This window comes from Hakea prostrata, chromosome 5, assembly GCF_041222555.1.
Source record: "Hakea prostrata isolate BN-2017 chromosome 5, UWA_Hpros_2, whole genome shotgun sequence".
Classification (NCBI taxonomy): Eukaryota; Viridiplantae; Streptophyta; class Magnoliopsida; order Proteales; family Proteaceae; genus Hakea; species Hakea prostrata.
This window is the reverse complement of record NC_142604.1, coordinates 32,739,397-32,754,043: the sequence shown is the minus strand read 5'-3', so window position 1 is coordinate 32,754,043 and position 14,647 is coordinate 32,739,397. Positions and strand designations below refer to the sequence as shown.

The following is a 14,647-nucleotide window of genomic DNA, read 5'->3' as shown; positions in this document are numbered from 1 at the left end:
GTCCACCAAGGTACGATAATGGCCCGAATGTAATTAAAAGAATTCTTAGAAGACAAAATTCAAGCCAATGGTTAAACTTGGAAAGGAAGAAATTGTAATGGTAAGATGAAAGTAGCATGAAAAGGTATGGATAGAAATCAAGGAAAGGGAAATTTTATAATAATAAAAAAATATTCTAACCCAAACGAAAAAAAAGCACAGTGGAAATCTAGAGAAAAGGACAAAATATGAATGGTCCAGCTAACTCTCATCTCTCTCTTCTTCTTCCTTTTTTTTTTTTTTTTTTTTTTTGGTGTGCGCCTTACAAACCTGTTTTTAATTTATGAAAGAGACCCCTAAATATATGAGAAACACAGACAGACCCCCTGAATATATGAAAATTCACAAAAGGACCCGTAGAAATATTGGAATTCACAATGAACTCCCTGTAAATATTGGAATTCTCCATAAAGCCCCCTATAGACATTCGATTTTATAGAATAACTCCCTAGAAGGCAAAAAAAACAGAAATTGAGGGGCTAATTGTGTAATTAGGGATTAGAAGAGGGATTTGTAAGGCAAAAAATAGAACTCATTGGACTTAAACGTTTAGGTTGGGTTGGGTTGGGTCGATGGGTTCATTGGATGAGAGATTGCAGCGTTTAGAAGAAAAAAACCAGAAAAGAGGCGGAAGGATGAGTTGCAGGTCTGGGCAATGCTGCTGGAATGGTGCGATGGGAGCTGAAATCATTCGACAGGGTATGGTGGTCGATGGCAACAAGTTTGGGTGATGGCTTCTGGGTTTCGGGGAGCAGCGACAGCAGTGGTGGTGGGTTTAAAGGGAGAGAATCAAGAGAGAATAAAATTCTCTCTTTGGGGAGGGTGATTGTGAAGCAGCAGCAGCCGTAGCGATGGAGTGGCAACGGCAACGACAGTGAGGCAGCGGCAAGGTGATGGAAAAGAGAGAGACTTTATTCCTCTAGTTCCCTCTTTCTTTCCTAATTGAAATTAGGCTCTGATACCATGTTGAAATTTGAAGAAATTATTGCTCAAAAGGTTATCATCATTCATAGGCCCCAATGGGGTGTTTATAGTTACAATCTGAGTAAATCCTACTCTTGAGTAGGATAAGGAAATACAAAGAAAATAGAATAGAAAAACCAATCCTAGGTATTAGGAAACCTAGTCTAACACAAAATATGAAACCAATATAAAGAATATAAAAAATAATAATAATAATAATTTTAAAAAAAAAAAAGATATAACTGAAAGAGGAGTCTACTCCAACTAGGAAACCTTAATCATACTTCCAACAGTGTCTTTGCTAATTTTGCATTCTCGTGAGGTGACTATAATATATGGCAAAGACATTGGGCTGTCATTAAAATTTTCACACAATATAAATAAATAAATCTTATGTGTGGAAATGGTTTCTTGAAAAATTGGAGGTTTCGGAATGTCAACAGAGAGATTACTTTTTATGGCTTCTTGATAATGAGATGGATTGTGAATATTTTCTAGGAGGTTAAAAATGGAGTGTATAGACTTCCGTTCAAGTTTGGGTGGAGTTGAAGGACCCCAAAGGAGTATATCGGCTGTGGCCTGTGAGTAGGCAATTTTTATTGGGGGTTTTCCAAAACTGAAATAAGAAGAGGAAAGAAAGGGTTACGGATGATTCACCTCAGGGTAGCAAACTCAATGCAGCAACTTGTAGGGATGAAGGCAGCAGACTGATTCCACAGCAACTAAGGGGTTTGGAAATTACTCGGCAAATTCCAACCCACAACCGGATACACTTACAAAGTAGAGCCTGGATGTCTTTCACCAAGCTCCGGACAGACTGTTACGCACTAGACAAGCAGAGAAAGCAGGAAGCCTAAATTGCACTCAGCAAAAATCAATAATTTATCCATATTAATCTGATGGGGGGATATAAGGGGGACATATCAGCCTACATGCAGGTCTTATTCCTACTTAGTATGGACCAATCATACTCAAAAAAGAAAAACAAGTTCAAATAAGATAATTAAGTCATGTGAAATTTCAAGTGGTCACAAGACCTCTAATTGAATAAAGCCACTAAAATAAAATTGACTAAATCAACTAAAGCATATAAATCTAAATTCGTACTTAGCCTAGATACCCTAGTTTAGTTCCTTAAAGGTGGCCTATTAGAAGGCTTACTCATAGGATTAGGGTTCCAAGACATATACATATCCCATCCCTCGGGTTATCCCATTGAAACAAAGCCCATATTGGTTTTGGATCTGCATCACAGTGAGTTATTGCTTGTTTTTATTATACTCTACTATAGGACATAATCTAGTAATACTATTCTAACATTTAGCTTCTTGTGCATTTTGTTGTATGCAGGGCAGTCTGTGGCATCAACCCAATGCATTTAAAAAAAAAGTTATAAAGATGTGAAGTAAAAGAGAAATCATGTAATCTTTGATGAAGGAAACAAAGATCCAAAGTCTAAAACATGATAGAGGAACCTTTTTATCACTCGCAGTGGCTCTCCAATAACCTCGGCCAGATTTTTTTTCCTTCCTCTTCTATGCTCCATGTGCCTTCAAATATCGACCTTCTCAGATTCATCAGTTGTCACTGCCACCCATAATGCTAGTATGATATGCTTGTTAATGGTCTCACCTGGTATACCACTGCCATCAAGCCTTACTCTTTCAAACCTCCTTGTTTTTACCGCTCCGTCCTCCTCCCTGCCCACCCAAAAAATAAAAACACTGCACCCCCAGAAGAAATTCAATTTCCTTTTCTTTTCCCATTCTAGTTGATGATAAGATAATCAAGGAAAGAGATGGAAGTAGAGAGAACTCATCAATATAATTACATGAAAAGACTATCCATGCTTCTAGAACATTCATACATGCCAGGGTCCCGAGTTAGGTGTTGTTGCATTGGCATGGATCATGAACTCGGCAAGCTCTCAGTAATATCTTTTTTGGGGGGTGAATTATGACACACGATTGGATACGAGTTAAAATCTAGAATATCTCAGTATCCTGTGAGATCTCAATAATATCATGATAGTAGTATGCTTCCAACTGAAACTTGGTTTCCTTTCAACCAAAAAAAGGTGCACCAACTAAACAAGATCCCAGCAAGATTTTGGTCCAATTTAGTTTTTCAGCTAGTCCAATAGGCCTAGAAACCATGATCTCAAACTAAATCACATAGGCTATAATGGATGGAATGAGCAGATTCAAGTTGGGCATCCAGAAGAAGATGAACTGGGTGTAGTTTTGAGTGATGAATCTCCTAGAATTTTAGAAATTATGTTATTTGAGGTTACAAACAAAAACTCAGCCTCATCCAAAATAAATGAGGCTGGCAACACGAATACAATCAAGACAAAATATGGAAAACTGATGATACCACAAAGAGAAAAGGAAGTAAGAAGAATGAAGAAATGAGAAAAGAAAAAAGAGAAACAAAACAAGGGGAAATGAGAAATGGAAGATGACACTAAGAGGAAAGAGGATAGCCAAAGAAACCAAGAAAGTCTCAGCTACATAGTGTCGACAATGTGGATCCTTGCTTTACAATAGACTCTATCAGCAGCCATTATTGGTACAAGACCTAGACTAAGCATGTCATTCTAAACAAACTTCACCTATGATCATTTCGTGAGTGCCCCTAGCTCTTTTAGCTCCTTCAATCAAAATCAAGTCGCTCCTCCTTACTGGGGGCATCCCCAAGCCTCTGTCACACATGGCCGAACTACCTCAGACGACATTCTCAGAGCTTGTCATTCATTATCACAGCTCCCATATCCTCCTTAATACATTCATCGTCACTTTATCTTTTCTAGCTTGACCACACATCCATTTTAACATTGTCATCTTTCCAAAGCTATGTTACTTCTACATTGCCCGACTCCCTATACCATAGTGGGTCGAACAACAGACCTATAGAACTTTCCTTGAAGTTTTAAAGGAAGATCTCTTTTAGCGTATTTTATTATATATATTTTAAATGTTGGCTACATAAAATAATTGGTTCCAATTCTTTCTAGCTAATTTCCTGGTTAGAGAATTAGTCTTTATTTACACGAGTTTCTATTTGCTTTATATATAAAATGTGATTCTTCAATGTTAGAGACAGATTTGAAAAAAATGAATTGATACAGGTACTAGGATCATAGCCCTAGTACATTACAAATTGAGGAAACTTCATTTGAGGAGGCAAGCTCATTAGTTAATGTGCAATGGAGATAGTATGCACTGAAAAGGGGTAGCAATATGATCTAAGGGAGAGTAAAAAGCAAGGCAAAGATAAAATGGCAAAAGTAGAAGCAATGAGTAAAGGCATGCACTGAATTGGATTGACAAGTACGGAATAGGCTCTAAAAAGAGCACAAAAGCAAAAGTGTCCACATAGGATACCCCATTTAAATGGGAAAGGTGTAGTTGAATTAATAAGAACAAAAATGCAGCATTGCACTTACACATCATAATTGTATGTATACTCTGCAATGTACAGTATGCTAGGATCATGAAAAACACCTACGAGGCTACGACAAGAACATAATATGAAGAAAACACTACAAGAACATGGTATGAAGAAAATACTGCTGTACAAGGTTAATGAAAAATTACAATCTACTTCAACAAATATACGAAGTTACCCCAAAATTAGCACTCTCAAAAGCATGTAAACTCAATATTACTACAAAAAAAACTATCTAATGTATTTACCAATACATTGTATATGGCTAGAGACAGCATACCTGCCATCGCATAAAATCCGTAAGGGTGTTCCTCATAGCCAAACATTTCCCTCAACTCCTCCCCATAAAATTTGTAAACCAGCATACCCAAGAATGCTACAACCTGTCAAAATCATTAGTTCAATTTGAAGGCATCACATTTAAAGGAATTGCAATATATAAGTCTAACTGTATATAGGCCTTTTCTTATTTTTACTTGCACAACTAAAAATTATTGGTCAAAACCGCAATCAAGCTGTACAGCTGCAGAAATAAATACAGCAAACTACTGACTACTAGCTAGTAAGAGTACTGATTGGAGTTAATTTCTCGATCGTCAATTTCACAGGTAGCAAGGTACAGTTACAATATTTTTTTCTCATCAGTAATTGGCAATTGTCAGGGTAAAATTTTCCAGAATAGAGGAACAATTGTTGGATTCTATTAGGAGTTTAATAAGAGTTTGTATAGGAGTTAAATTAGAGTTTGCATTCATGTAAACTTCTATTCCTTGTAATAGTCTACTTTCCACTTTATTATAAATAAAGGGCTTGAGATCATGGATCAATAAGCCATTCTACTACAATCGTTTCTTTCAACATGGCATCAGAGCCTAAATTCGATTAGAATTTTTTTCTCTCTTTCAAACCCATCGAAACCATCGTTCTTTAGTTACTGCGATTAGTTTTTTTTTTTTCTTCTTGTTCTTCAGTGCACGATCTTTTCTGTTGCAAACTTCGAAGACCAGAAAAAAAATATAAAGAAGAAGAGAAGAACAATCACCGCTGCAACTAAGCTTCTTCTTCTTCATCTGCAACATCTCTTCTTCATCTGCAACATCCCATCGCACCTAACAGAGATCTGCTTAATCCTTGCTTCAGCCATCGACCAAAGAAAAAAAAGAAGAGAAGAAGAATCTCGCTCCCTATTACCGCCGCTGCTGCTTCCTGTTGCCACCGCTGCTGCTAATGCCAGCTGATTCCAGTTACTGCCGCTGCTTCCTGTGCAATCGACAGAAAAAGAGGAGTCGAAACAGCAGACAAAAACACTCTGCTACTACTGCATCTGCTTCCTGCGCCTACCAGTGAGTTTTCCTCTGATTTTTCTCGCAATTTCTAGTGTTTAAGTCTCAGTTTCGTTGCCAAAGTCCCTGTGATAGATCGAGATTGAATCGTTGTTGAGTTTATGTTTTGTGGTGCTTTAACTTACCGTCAATCTATCGAATTAAAAGGAGGGGTTATTTTGAAAATTTGAATTCTCTCAATGACCTATTAGTAAATTAGCAGAACTACAGGGACTTATGCGTAATTTGCAATTTTTAGGGGCCTTATTATCATTTTCCAAAATTCCAGGGACTTATTTATAATTTCCAGTTTTATAGGGGCATATCTGTAATTTTCAAAAAAAAAAAAAAAAGAGAAAAATTGTCTGAGTTGTTTGGCTATTGCATTCTGCGACGTTTCAGTTACTTCGAAAAGGGTGAAGACTGAAGAACTGCAGATAATTTTGTCAACATGACAACTATTGATGATACTACTGCTCCCACTGGATCCGAATATTTTTCCACTTTTCATTCTCTTTCGGTAAGATTTGACGGCACAAATTACTTGATCTGGTCTCAATCTGCTTACCTGACTATTGCTGGAAGAGGACTAGTTGGATACATTACGGGCACTACTATCAAACCCACTACCGCAAGTGTTTTACAGGATAAATGGATATCAAACGACTCTCTTATTATGTCATTCCTTTTGAATTCTATGCATCCAAATATTGCCCGGGGTTACCTATTACTTGATACTGCAGCCCAAATCTGGAAGGCTACCACTGAAACATATGGACAGTTGGGGAATGATGTACAGGTTTATGAGCTACGAAAGAAGCTTCATGAGACTACCCAAAAGGAACTAACTGTGGCCCACTATTATGCTAAGTTGCGATCTCTTTGGCAAGAGTTGGATCATTATGGGGATTATCACCCCACTAATCCAAATGATGTGGCGACATATAAGAAGTACATTGATAAGATTCGAGTATATGACTTCTTGGCAGGTTTGAACGTGGAGTACGATCAGATCAGAGTGCAAGTCTTAAGTCGTTCTCCCTTTCCTACACTAGAACAGTCTTATGCTCTTGTTCAGTGTGAGGAAAGTCGTCAATTAGTCATGCTTCATACTCCTATTATGGAGAAATCAGCTTTACAGTCTGTTCGCACTAAATCTGATCCGGCTAAGGAGATTGTTAAGTGTGAGCATTGTCACAAACCATATCATACCAAGGAAAATTGTTGGAAACTGCATGGGAAGCCTGCTGATTTTGAGCAAAAACGAGCACAAAGACAGGGAAAACAAAAGGCTAATCTTTCTGATACAGTTTCCACCACACCCTCTGCAGACGTTGGTTTTTCGCAGGAGTTCACTACTCTGCGACGTATTATGCAGTCTTCTACTGCCGGTACAGCCTCGACCACTGCTTCCTCTACTACTCCTACCAACTCCTACCTAGCTACTTCAGGATCTGGGGAAGGAGATTGGTCGTGGTAAATGGACTTTATTTGCTCGAGCCGATTGGAGGATCTACTTCTGCTTTGACTACATCTTCTAATCCGGTCCATTCGGTAATATCAGACCTTCATTAATGGCACTGTAGGCTCGGTCAACCCCCTTTCAAATTTTGTCATTTTCTCTAGATTTGTTTTCCTGATACTTTTATCTTACCATTACAATTTCTTCCTTTCCAAGTTTCCCCATTGGAATTTCCTTTGTTATTATCTTCCCACGTGTAAACACTACACGTGAGGGGGAGATTGAAGATGTCTACAATTCAAAGCCTTTCATGTAGACTTCCTTATGTAGAATTTGATCTTTGTTACCTTTGAAAGTTTGTCCCTTACCTTCGCAATCTTCCACTTTAGAGATCTAACATTGCTATAGAGCTATCTTTTTGACTGTGCAGAACTTGATCTCTGTTAACCCTGGAGATTGCCCCTTAACTTGACATCTTCCCTTCGGAGATCTAACCTTGCAAAAGACTTGTCGTTTGACCTTTGCAGAACTTGATCTCTATTACCTTTGGAGATTGTCACTTATCTTGACAAATTTTCCCCTACCTTTGGAGATTGTCCCTTGGCAAACTTTCCCTTTAAAGATCTAACATTGCTACAAATCAAAACTTTCACTTTGGCTGTTTTACCCTAGCTATTGTTACCCCAAAAAAATATTTTCCCTCAGATTTGTGCAGAAATTTAGTCTTCTCAACATTTGAAGATTCTACTTTTTTACTTGGGCGTTCTTCCTTGGAAACATAAAGTTGCAGTAAAGATGAGGACAAATCAAATGGAAGTCTATAAGGCAGACGTAATCTATAAGTTTGAAGATCAAATTGCAGATGTTTACCTGGACAGGATGTTTTATACTTTTTTGGTCAAGTTGGACATGTGTGATGTCCATGCCTCAACTTGAGGGGGAGTGTTGGATTCTATTAGGAGTCTAATAAGAGTTTGTATAGGAGTTAAATTAGAGTTTGCATTCATGTAAACTTCTATTCCTTGTAATAGTCTACTTTCCACTTTATTATAAATAAAGGGCTTGAGATCATGGATCAATAAGCCATTCTACCACAATCGTTTCTTTCAACAACAATGTTAGCACAAGGCCAATTGAGCACTTAAATTTGCTCTGAAACACTGTCTAATGTAAAGTTAAGATCAAGGATGGCTGAATCCCAATAACCCACAAAAAGAGGAATAGCATTAAGGATACAAATAATCAGTTTAAGATTTAAACCAAACCAATACTCAGAGAAGCATGATCAGCCTGGGCTTAATTGAAGTTTGTATGGTAGAAACCAACTGCTGCAAGTTTCAACTTAATTACAACATTTGGATGAAAAGGTCCCTTACTCACCAAAATAGAAACTTGTACTGAAAGGTCTCATCAAGTAAAGGGATGGATAGAATCATGGATCAATAAATAGGAGATGAGATGACATGGAAGTCTAATAAACCCAACAAGATTTGTGAGATGGAGGTGAAGCTAGTATATGGTTTTGCTTCAATTAAAACTTCAACAGCACACCTGGTTCAAATGGAAGTAGAAAAACAGCAGCTTAATCATTTGTAAATGGGATAACTTCAACCTGATGTTCTTCTTCAATCAGTAAACTAAGACGTGGCTTCAACAAAGTTCGAACAAGGGAGGCAGCAACGAAACAACTTGGAAAGTAAAGAGGGATAAATATAGTTCAGATCCATCAGCTAGGTTTGTCAACACTATTGTATTTTGGCTCTCAACAGCAAGGTCATCGCCCTTCTTATCACTCAAGCAAGGGACAAGAGAATCTTGCAAAGCAAAGCTTCCTTAATTAATTTCATAAAATCTGAGGGCTGAGAATAACCAATTATATATATATATATATGGTAACCAAGATATGTACAAACCACGGAAATAACATATTTAGAAACTTATAAAAAGGTCTTTAGTCTTATTTACATGATCTACTCTTATCACCCACGGATAAGGGCTTCAACATTGCTTGGCCTCTACTTGTCCTTCTAGGAGACCAGCTGGCAGATTTGACCTGGTACAGATGGCCTATTTAAAGCTGGTTCGGTCCAGCACAAGTTCTACATCACCTTCTATATCTACAGAGAAAACAGAGGCGAAGCTGATCTAATTAATCAAAACATCTTATTGGTGCAACAGGTGCTTTCAAGTAATATGAGATACTATGAGAACCTATTGGGGCACTCTTCTTGAATTAAAATTATTTTAGTCCAAGCCTAGTCTAAAAGAGATTGTTGGTTTTAGAGACCCATGAAAACATTTTCCACTACGCAGTTTATTTATTACTGACTTTACGCTACAATCATCTTATATATTTATAAAAGTGGTCAATTTGACTGCAAAGAAAGAAGAATTGTAACTAAAGTCCATACAGCCAGTTGGACCAAGTGACAGTAGTTGTATTGTACAGAACAGAACAAAGCCAGAGGTGGAGAGTTAATGCAGTATACACGATATAGAAAAAGAAGGGGAAAGGGTTGAGAACCTAGTTAAGACACCTAACAACCAAGATGTTGGAGAGTCACCTACATGCTTAGGTGATGAGATGCCCCACGTCCCATATAATTCTTTATACATTTTAGTTATAACTTTCAACTTCTCAAGGAAAAAAGACTCGTTTATATCAACCCAAAATGACAAGAAAGACTTACGAAGCCATACTTGAACTATATTTTCACACTCCTTTTGGTTATAGTAATTAGTAAAACAGAAAACTAATATAAATAAAATAAACCAATAAATAATTAACGAGTGGGTCAAGGACATTCTAGATGTATTTTTGAACCATTACCTATTGAAGGCCATACTTGAGACAAGGCCCAAACTATCAACTACTAGGTCATTTTAGGCCGGCCTCTAGCCATTTTAGATCCTTCAATCTGAATTTGATCACTCCTCCACACCAATGCATCCCAGGCTTCCATTGAACATGACCATGCCACCTCAAATGTCTCTCTCAAAGGATATCATTATAGGGGATATTCCAAAATCAGCTTGTGTATCGCAATTCCTTATTTATTCTTCCTAGTCTTGCCACACATCCATATCAGCAACCTCATCTCCACCACTTCAGTTTATCTACATGTTTGCTTCTTAATTGCCCAACATTTTGCACCATGTATAATAGCCAATTGCAGCCAATCAAATGGCAGTCTTACAAATTTTCCTTTTGAACTTCAAAGGAATATATCAAATCACACATATGCCAGTTGCATCTATACATTTCATTGATCCTATAATTAACTATTTGGGAAACATCACCGGTATCACTTTATCTACAATATAGCCTAAATATCTAAAATAATCACTGCAAGATATCTATATATAATCAAACATTGTCTGCCTCCTTCACCATCATAGTGTATTTAAAGTTGCAAATCATGTATTCCATCTTTATTTTACTTATCTCAAGGCCTTTTGATCCGAAGGTCGACCTCCATTTCTTTAACTTGGCAAAGTTCCTTGCTTTTGTCTCATCCACCAACACAACATTGAAGCAAAAAGCATACACCAAAGAACCTGATATTGTATGTCTCTAAGTAAACAATCCATGATAAACACAAGCAAGGGCTTTTGTTTGTGTGTGTTTGTCCTTTTTTTCTTTTTCTTTTTCTTTTTTCTTTTTTCTTTTTTCTTTTTTCTTTTTTCTTTTTTCTTTTCTTTCCCTGATATGATTGTATTAATAAAGAGACATCTTGCATGTCTCTAACTAAACCATCCATGATTAACACAAAAAAGGGATTTTGTTTGTTTGCATGCTTATTTTTCCCTTTTCTTTTATTTTCCTTTTTTTTCCTGTTGGAATAAGTTTGTAGTAATAAAGAGACATGTACACAGAAGGCAGTTTCTAGGAACCCCCCCTGAAAAGAAGGGGAAGAAACTCCTACCATAAATGGCAATCAAACCATCATCCCAACAAATCCTGATTCCCACTTACAGTCTCCACACAAGCACAACCTCCTTTTATTGAAGGATAGAGTCAGTGAAGTGGTTGTATGGCAACGTTCATGTTTCTTGTTTCTCGTGGCTTGTTGCATTTTTGGAACAGAAACAACTGAAACATGTATGTGCAATCCAGCTTATTTCTTGTGTTTTTTCCATTTTTAAAACGAACCAATGCTTTGGCACAATTTTGAGCCCACTTTAAGAAACTAAATTGGTGTTTCTAACCCAAAAAAAAAAAAGGGAAAACGCTTCTCTTGAAAAGAAGGGGCATTCTTGTCTTTTTAACATCAAAGCATAACCTCCTATTTTGAAACCCTAAAAACTCAAAGGGTTTTTACCTATTTCATTCGGGTTTTTTTTTTTTTTTGTGTGTGTGTGTGTGTGTGATGTGTGTCATGGAAGCCTTATTTTTTCCATAGAAACAGGAAAAACTGTTTCTCACCTAAAAACAGGGAAATGGAACAGAAACATTGCCATACAACCCTGAAGTATTATATCTTAAATGTCTCGTGACTTCCATGGCCTTGACCGCTGCCTATTAGTATGTCTACTGCCAATTTTGATCTGATAGGATCGACAACTTAAGCAGACCCCTCTGTGTGCAATATTGAATTCATGGCTGCCATCTCCATTGTCAGAAATGGCAACTCATCACCACTCCCTTCAAAAGCCATAATTGGACTTCCCCCTCCCTAATTAGTCCCTCGAGGTTGTATTCGAGTTTGCAAAGCCGCCTTCTGCTCAATCCCTCTCACAGTGTCATGGCAAACCAAAATACTGTCAACAATGGATCTTCCTTTTCCGTAGAAGTAAACTAATTAGCATGCACCACATCCCCAGTTACCTGGCTCAACTAATTGTGATAACCTCTGTAAAAACTTTGGAGATAAGATTATGCAAAGCAAAATTGGACAATACCTAGCAAAGGACTCCTCATCTCTTAGGTTTCAAGGTAATGAATGTGGCATTCATAGGATTTGGCACAATCAACCATTCAAGTCTCAATAAAACTACACGATTGCTGCCATTAACTCATCCCACATTATCTCCCCAAATGCTTATGAAACCTCCTCCAAACCCATCACCAATCTTTTACCTCTACCTCAGACAACAGTTCATCCACACATTGTTGCTAAACAGCAAACAAGCCCCCTTTCTTGGGTGGAAAGCACTCAAATTCAGCCATATTGGTCCCAAAACAATTAGTGAAAAGGCAGCTTCCTTCTTAAAGTTACCAGGCTTCTCAAGCAACTGCCCCATATGATTGTTTATCTTCAAGATGTGATTTCTATTATGTCCACAGTTCAAGGCTTTGCAAAAGAAACTAAACTACTATTCCTGTCTCCAAGTAGCGAAAGGTTGATCATCAACATGACTCCAATGTAATTGGGAATTCAGTACCATTCAAGGCTCGTAAATTCATTTTAAATGGGTTTTCTAACAAAGTAGAGACCAACAAGATCTCAGCGAATTTATGCTTTGTGTTTTTGTTTCAGTATGATGTTTCAAAGACAAAATAGCCACAATTAGCTCGAAACTTCAAGAGAAGGCATTTTTAGGCTTAACAAATATATTTAAGTGGAAAATCATTTTTTCCCATTTCAGGTGCAGGAAAATTGTTTTTTTATTACCAGAAGTATAATAAATGCCTTCAGGAAAACAATTTTCAACATCATGAGATTGTAGATCAACATCTAATATATAAAAATTTAAAAACCTACTGCTTAAAACAAGTAGAACTCATATTTAGGAAACAGTAACTTTATCAAAATAATTGAACAAAGCCAAATCTTTCACAGTATGGAATTGATCTCCTTATAGAGATGTCTTAACCCCTGGTGGTGTATCCCCATCTTGGAACTAAACCTAAGTCAAAACTACAAGTTTTTTGAGATATCTCAGTTTCACAAAAAACAAAGACTAACATGTATTGTGACCTTAAAAGAATCTTATCAACACAACAAAAACTAATTTAGACCCGTAGACATGTCCCAACCATATTTCGCAAGTTTAGATCTGAAAACCTATACTAAGTATTTATCCCAATCAGAACTTGTAGAAACCTGGCTAGAAATCATGGCAAGCACTATATATGTGTCAGTAATCCCCAAGGCACTTATTTATGCCAAATATCATTTAAGAAATGCTTTTATATTTTATTATTTCATTTACTTAAAGCATTTATTCAACTGCACTGGATTTGCTGGAAAGCCTTGAAATAACAAATATAAAAGGCATAATTATAGTTGCCCCCCTATATCATAGCTTAATTAATAGCACCCTGCTCTTATGAAATTACTGTTGCCCTCCTCAGTTCTAACAATGTTAAGAGACTGCTACATTTGAATGTTTAATGTCTATTTTGTCCTTCTAGAGTTAAAAAGTCAAAACACAATACTATCCTCATTTAGAAAAAACCATATCAAGTACCAATTTTGCGCTTGTATTCTTATCATTTTGAATTCAAAAAAAAAAAGACTACCTAAATTATTGTTTTTTTTCAGTTAAGAAAAAGAACTTCCTAATATTGATAACGTCAAATTAGATAACAAATAAATGAAACCTAATGGAGGTAGGAACTTCCTAAAATTGATAACATCAAATTGGAAAGTAAATAACAAAAACTAAAAAATAATACCAAATTGAAAAGTAAATATAAAAAGCTAAAAAAATAAGGAACTAACAAATTAGGGTTAATTTTTTCCTAATTACTAAGGTAATAAAGTAATTTAATATAAAGTATAAATAAGTAGAATAAAAGCTTAGTTACTTTGGAATTTTTAAATAATTAAAAAAAATTCCACGTCATCACTTAACTAACAGAGTTTAACGGTAGGGGGGCAACAGTAATTATAGGTAAAGTCTAAGGTTGAACTAGTAATTTCAAAAAGTATAGGGGATAAAGTGAAATTAAGCTATAACAGAGGAGGCAATAGTAATTATCCTAATATAAAAAGTAAAAAAATGTACCTACATGATATTTCGCATGAATAAGTGGCAGTCCTGGTTTCTATTCAATGTCCAAGAACAAAATACACAATCAAACTTGGGAGAAAACAGCCAAAAGTACCATTAAATTGTTTTTCTTCCCTAAAATAGTGCATGCAATATGCGTAAAAGGTGAATAATAGGCTGCATATATAACATCAGAATAAGAAAAAGACCATTTTGGGCCTCAAAGCTACCTCCTCAAGTTGGCTAGAAAAAGATCCTAGGTTCCACCCAGTATTGACCATATCTCAGTCTCAAGCTGGTCAAACTTGAGTTCTCAAACCTTGAACCCAATGGGTCTCTGTGATGATATAACCAAAAAAAGTAAAAGAACCAAGGTTCTCCACTTCTCTTTCCAGCTATCGCCTTTTTACAGTGCGTAGTGTGCCATTTTCTAATATGTTGGCAAAGCAGTACAGAAGTACGAAATCTCGCC

General features: G+C 36.6%; 1 protein-coding gene across 3 annotated transcripts in view; it reads right to left on the bottom strand.

Annotated features, from left to right (window-relative positions):
* Positions 1 to 14,647, bottom strand: part of LOC149015838 (RING/FYVE/PHD zinc finger superfamily protein) — a 43,991-nt gene that overhangs the window by 16,429 nt on the left and 12,915 nt on the right. For all 3 annotated transcript variants that reach the window (XM_089155952.1, XM_089155950.1, XM_089155951.1), the window contains exon 6: positions 4,733 to 4,835. In XM_089155952.1, coding sequence (XP_089012078.1) covers positions 4,733 to 4,835 — 103 coding nt within the window. The remainder of the gene's footprint in view (positions 1 to 4,732; positions 4,836 to 14,647) is intronic.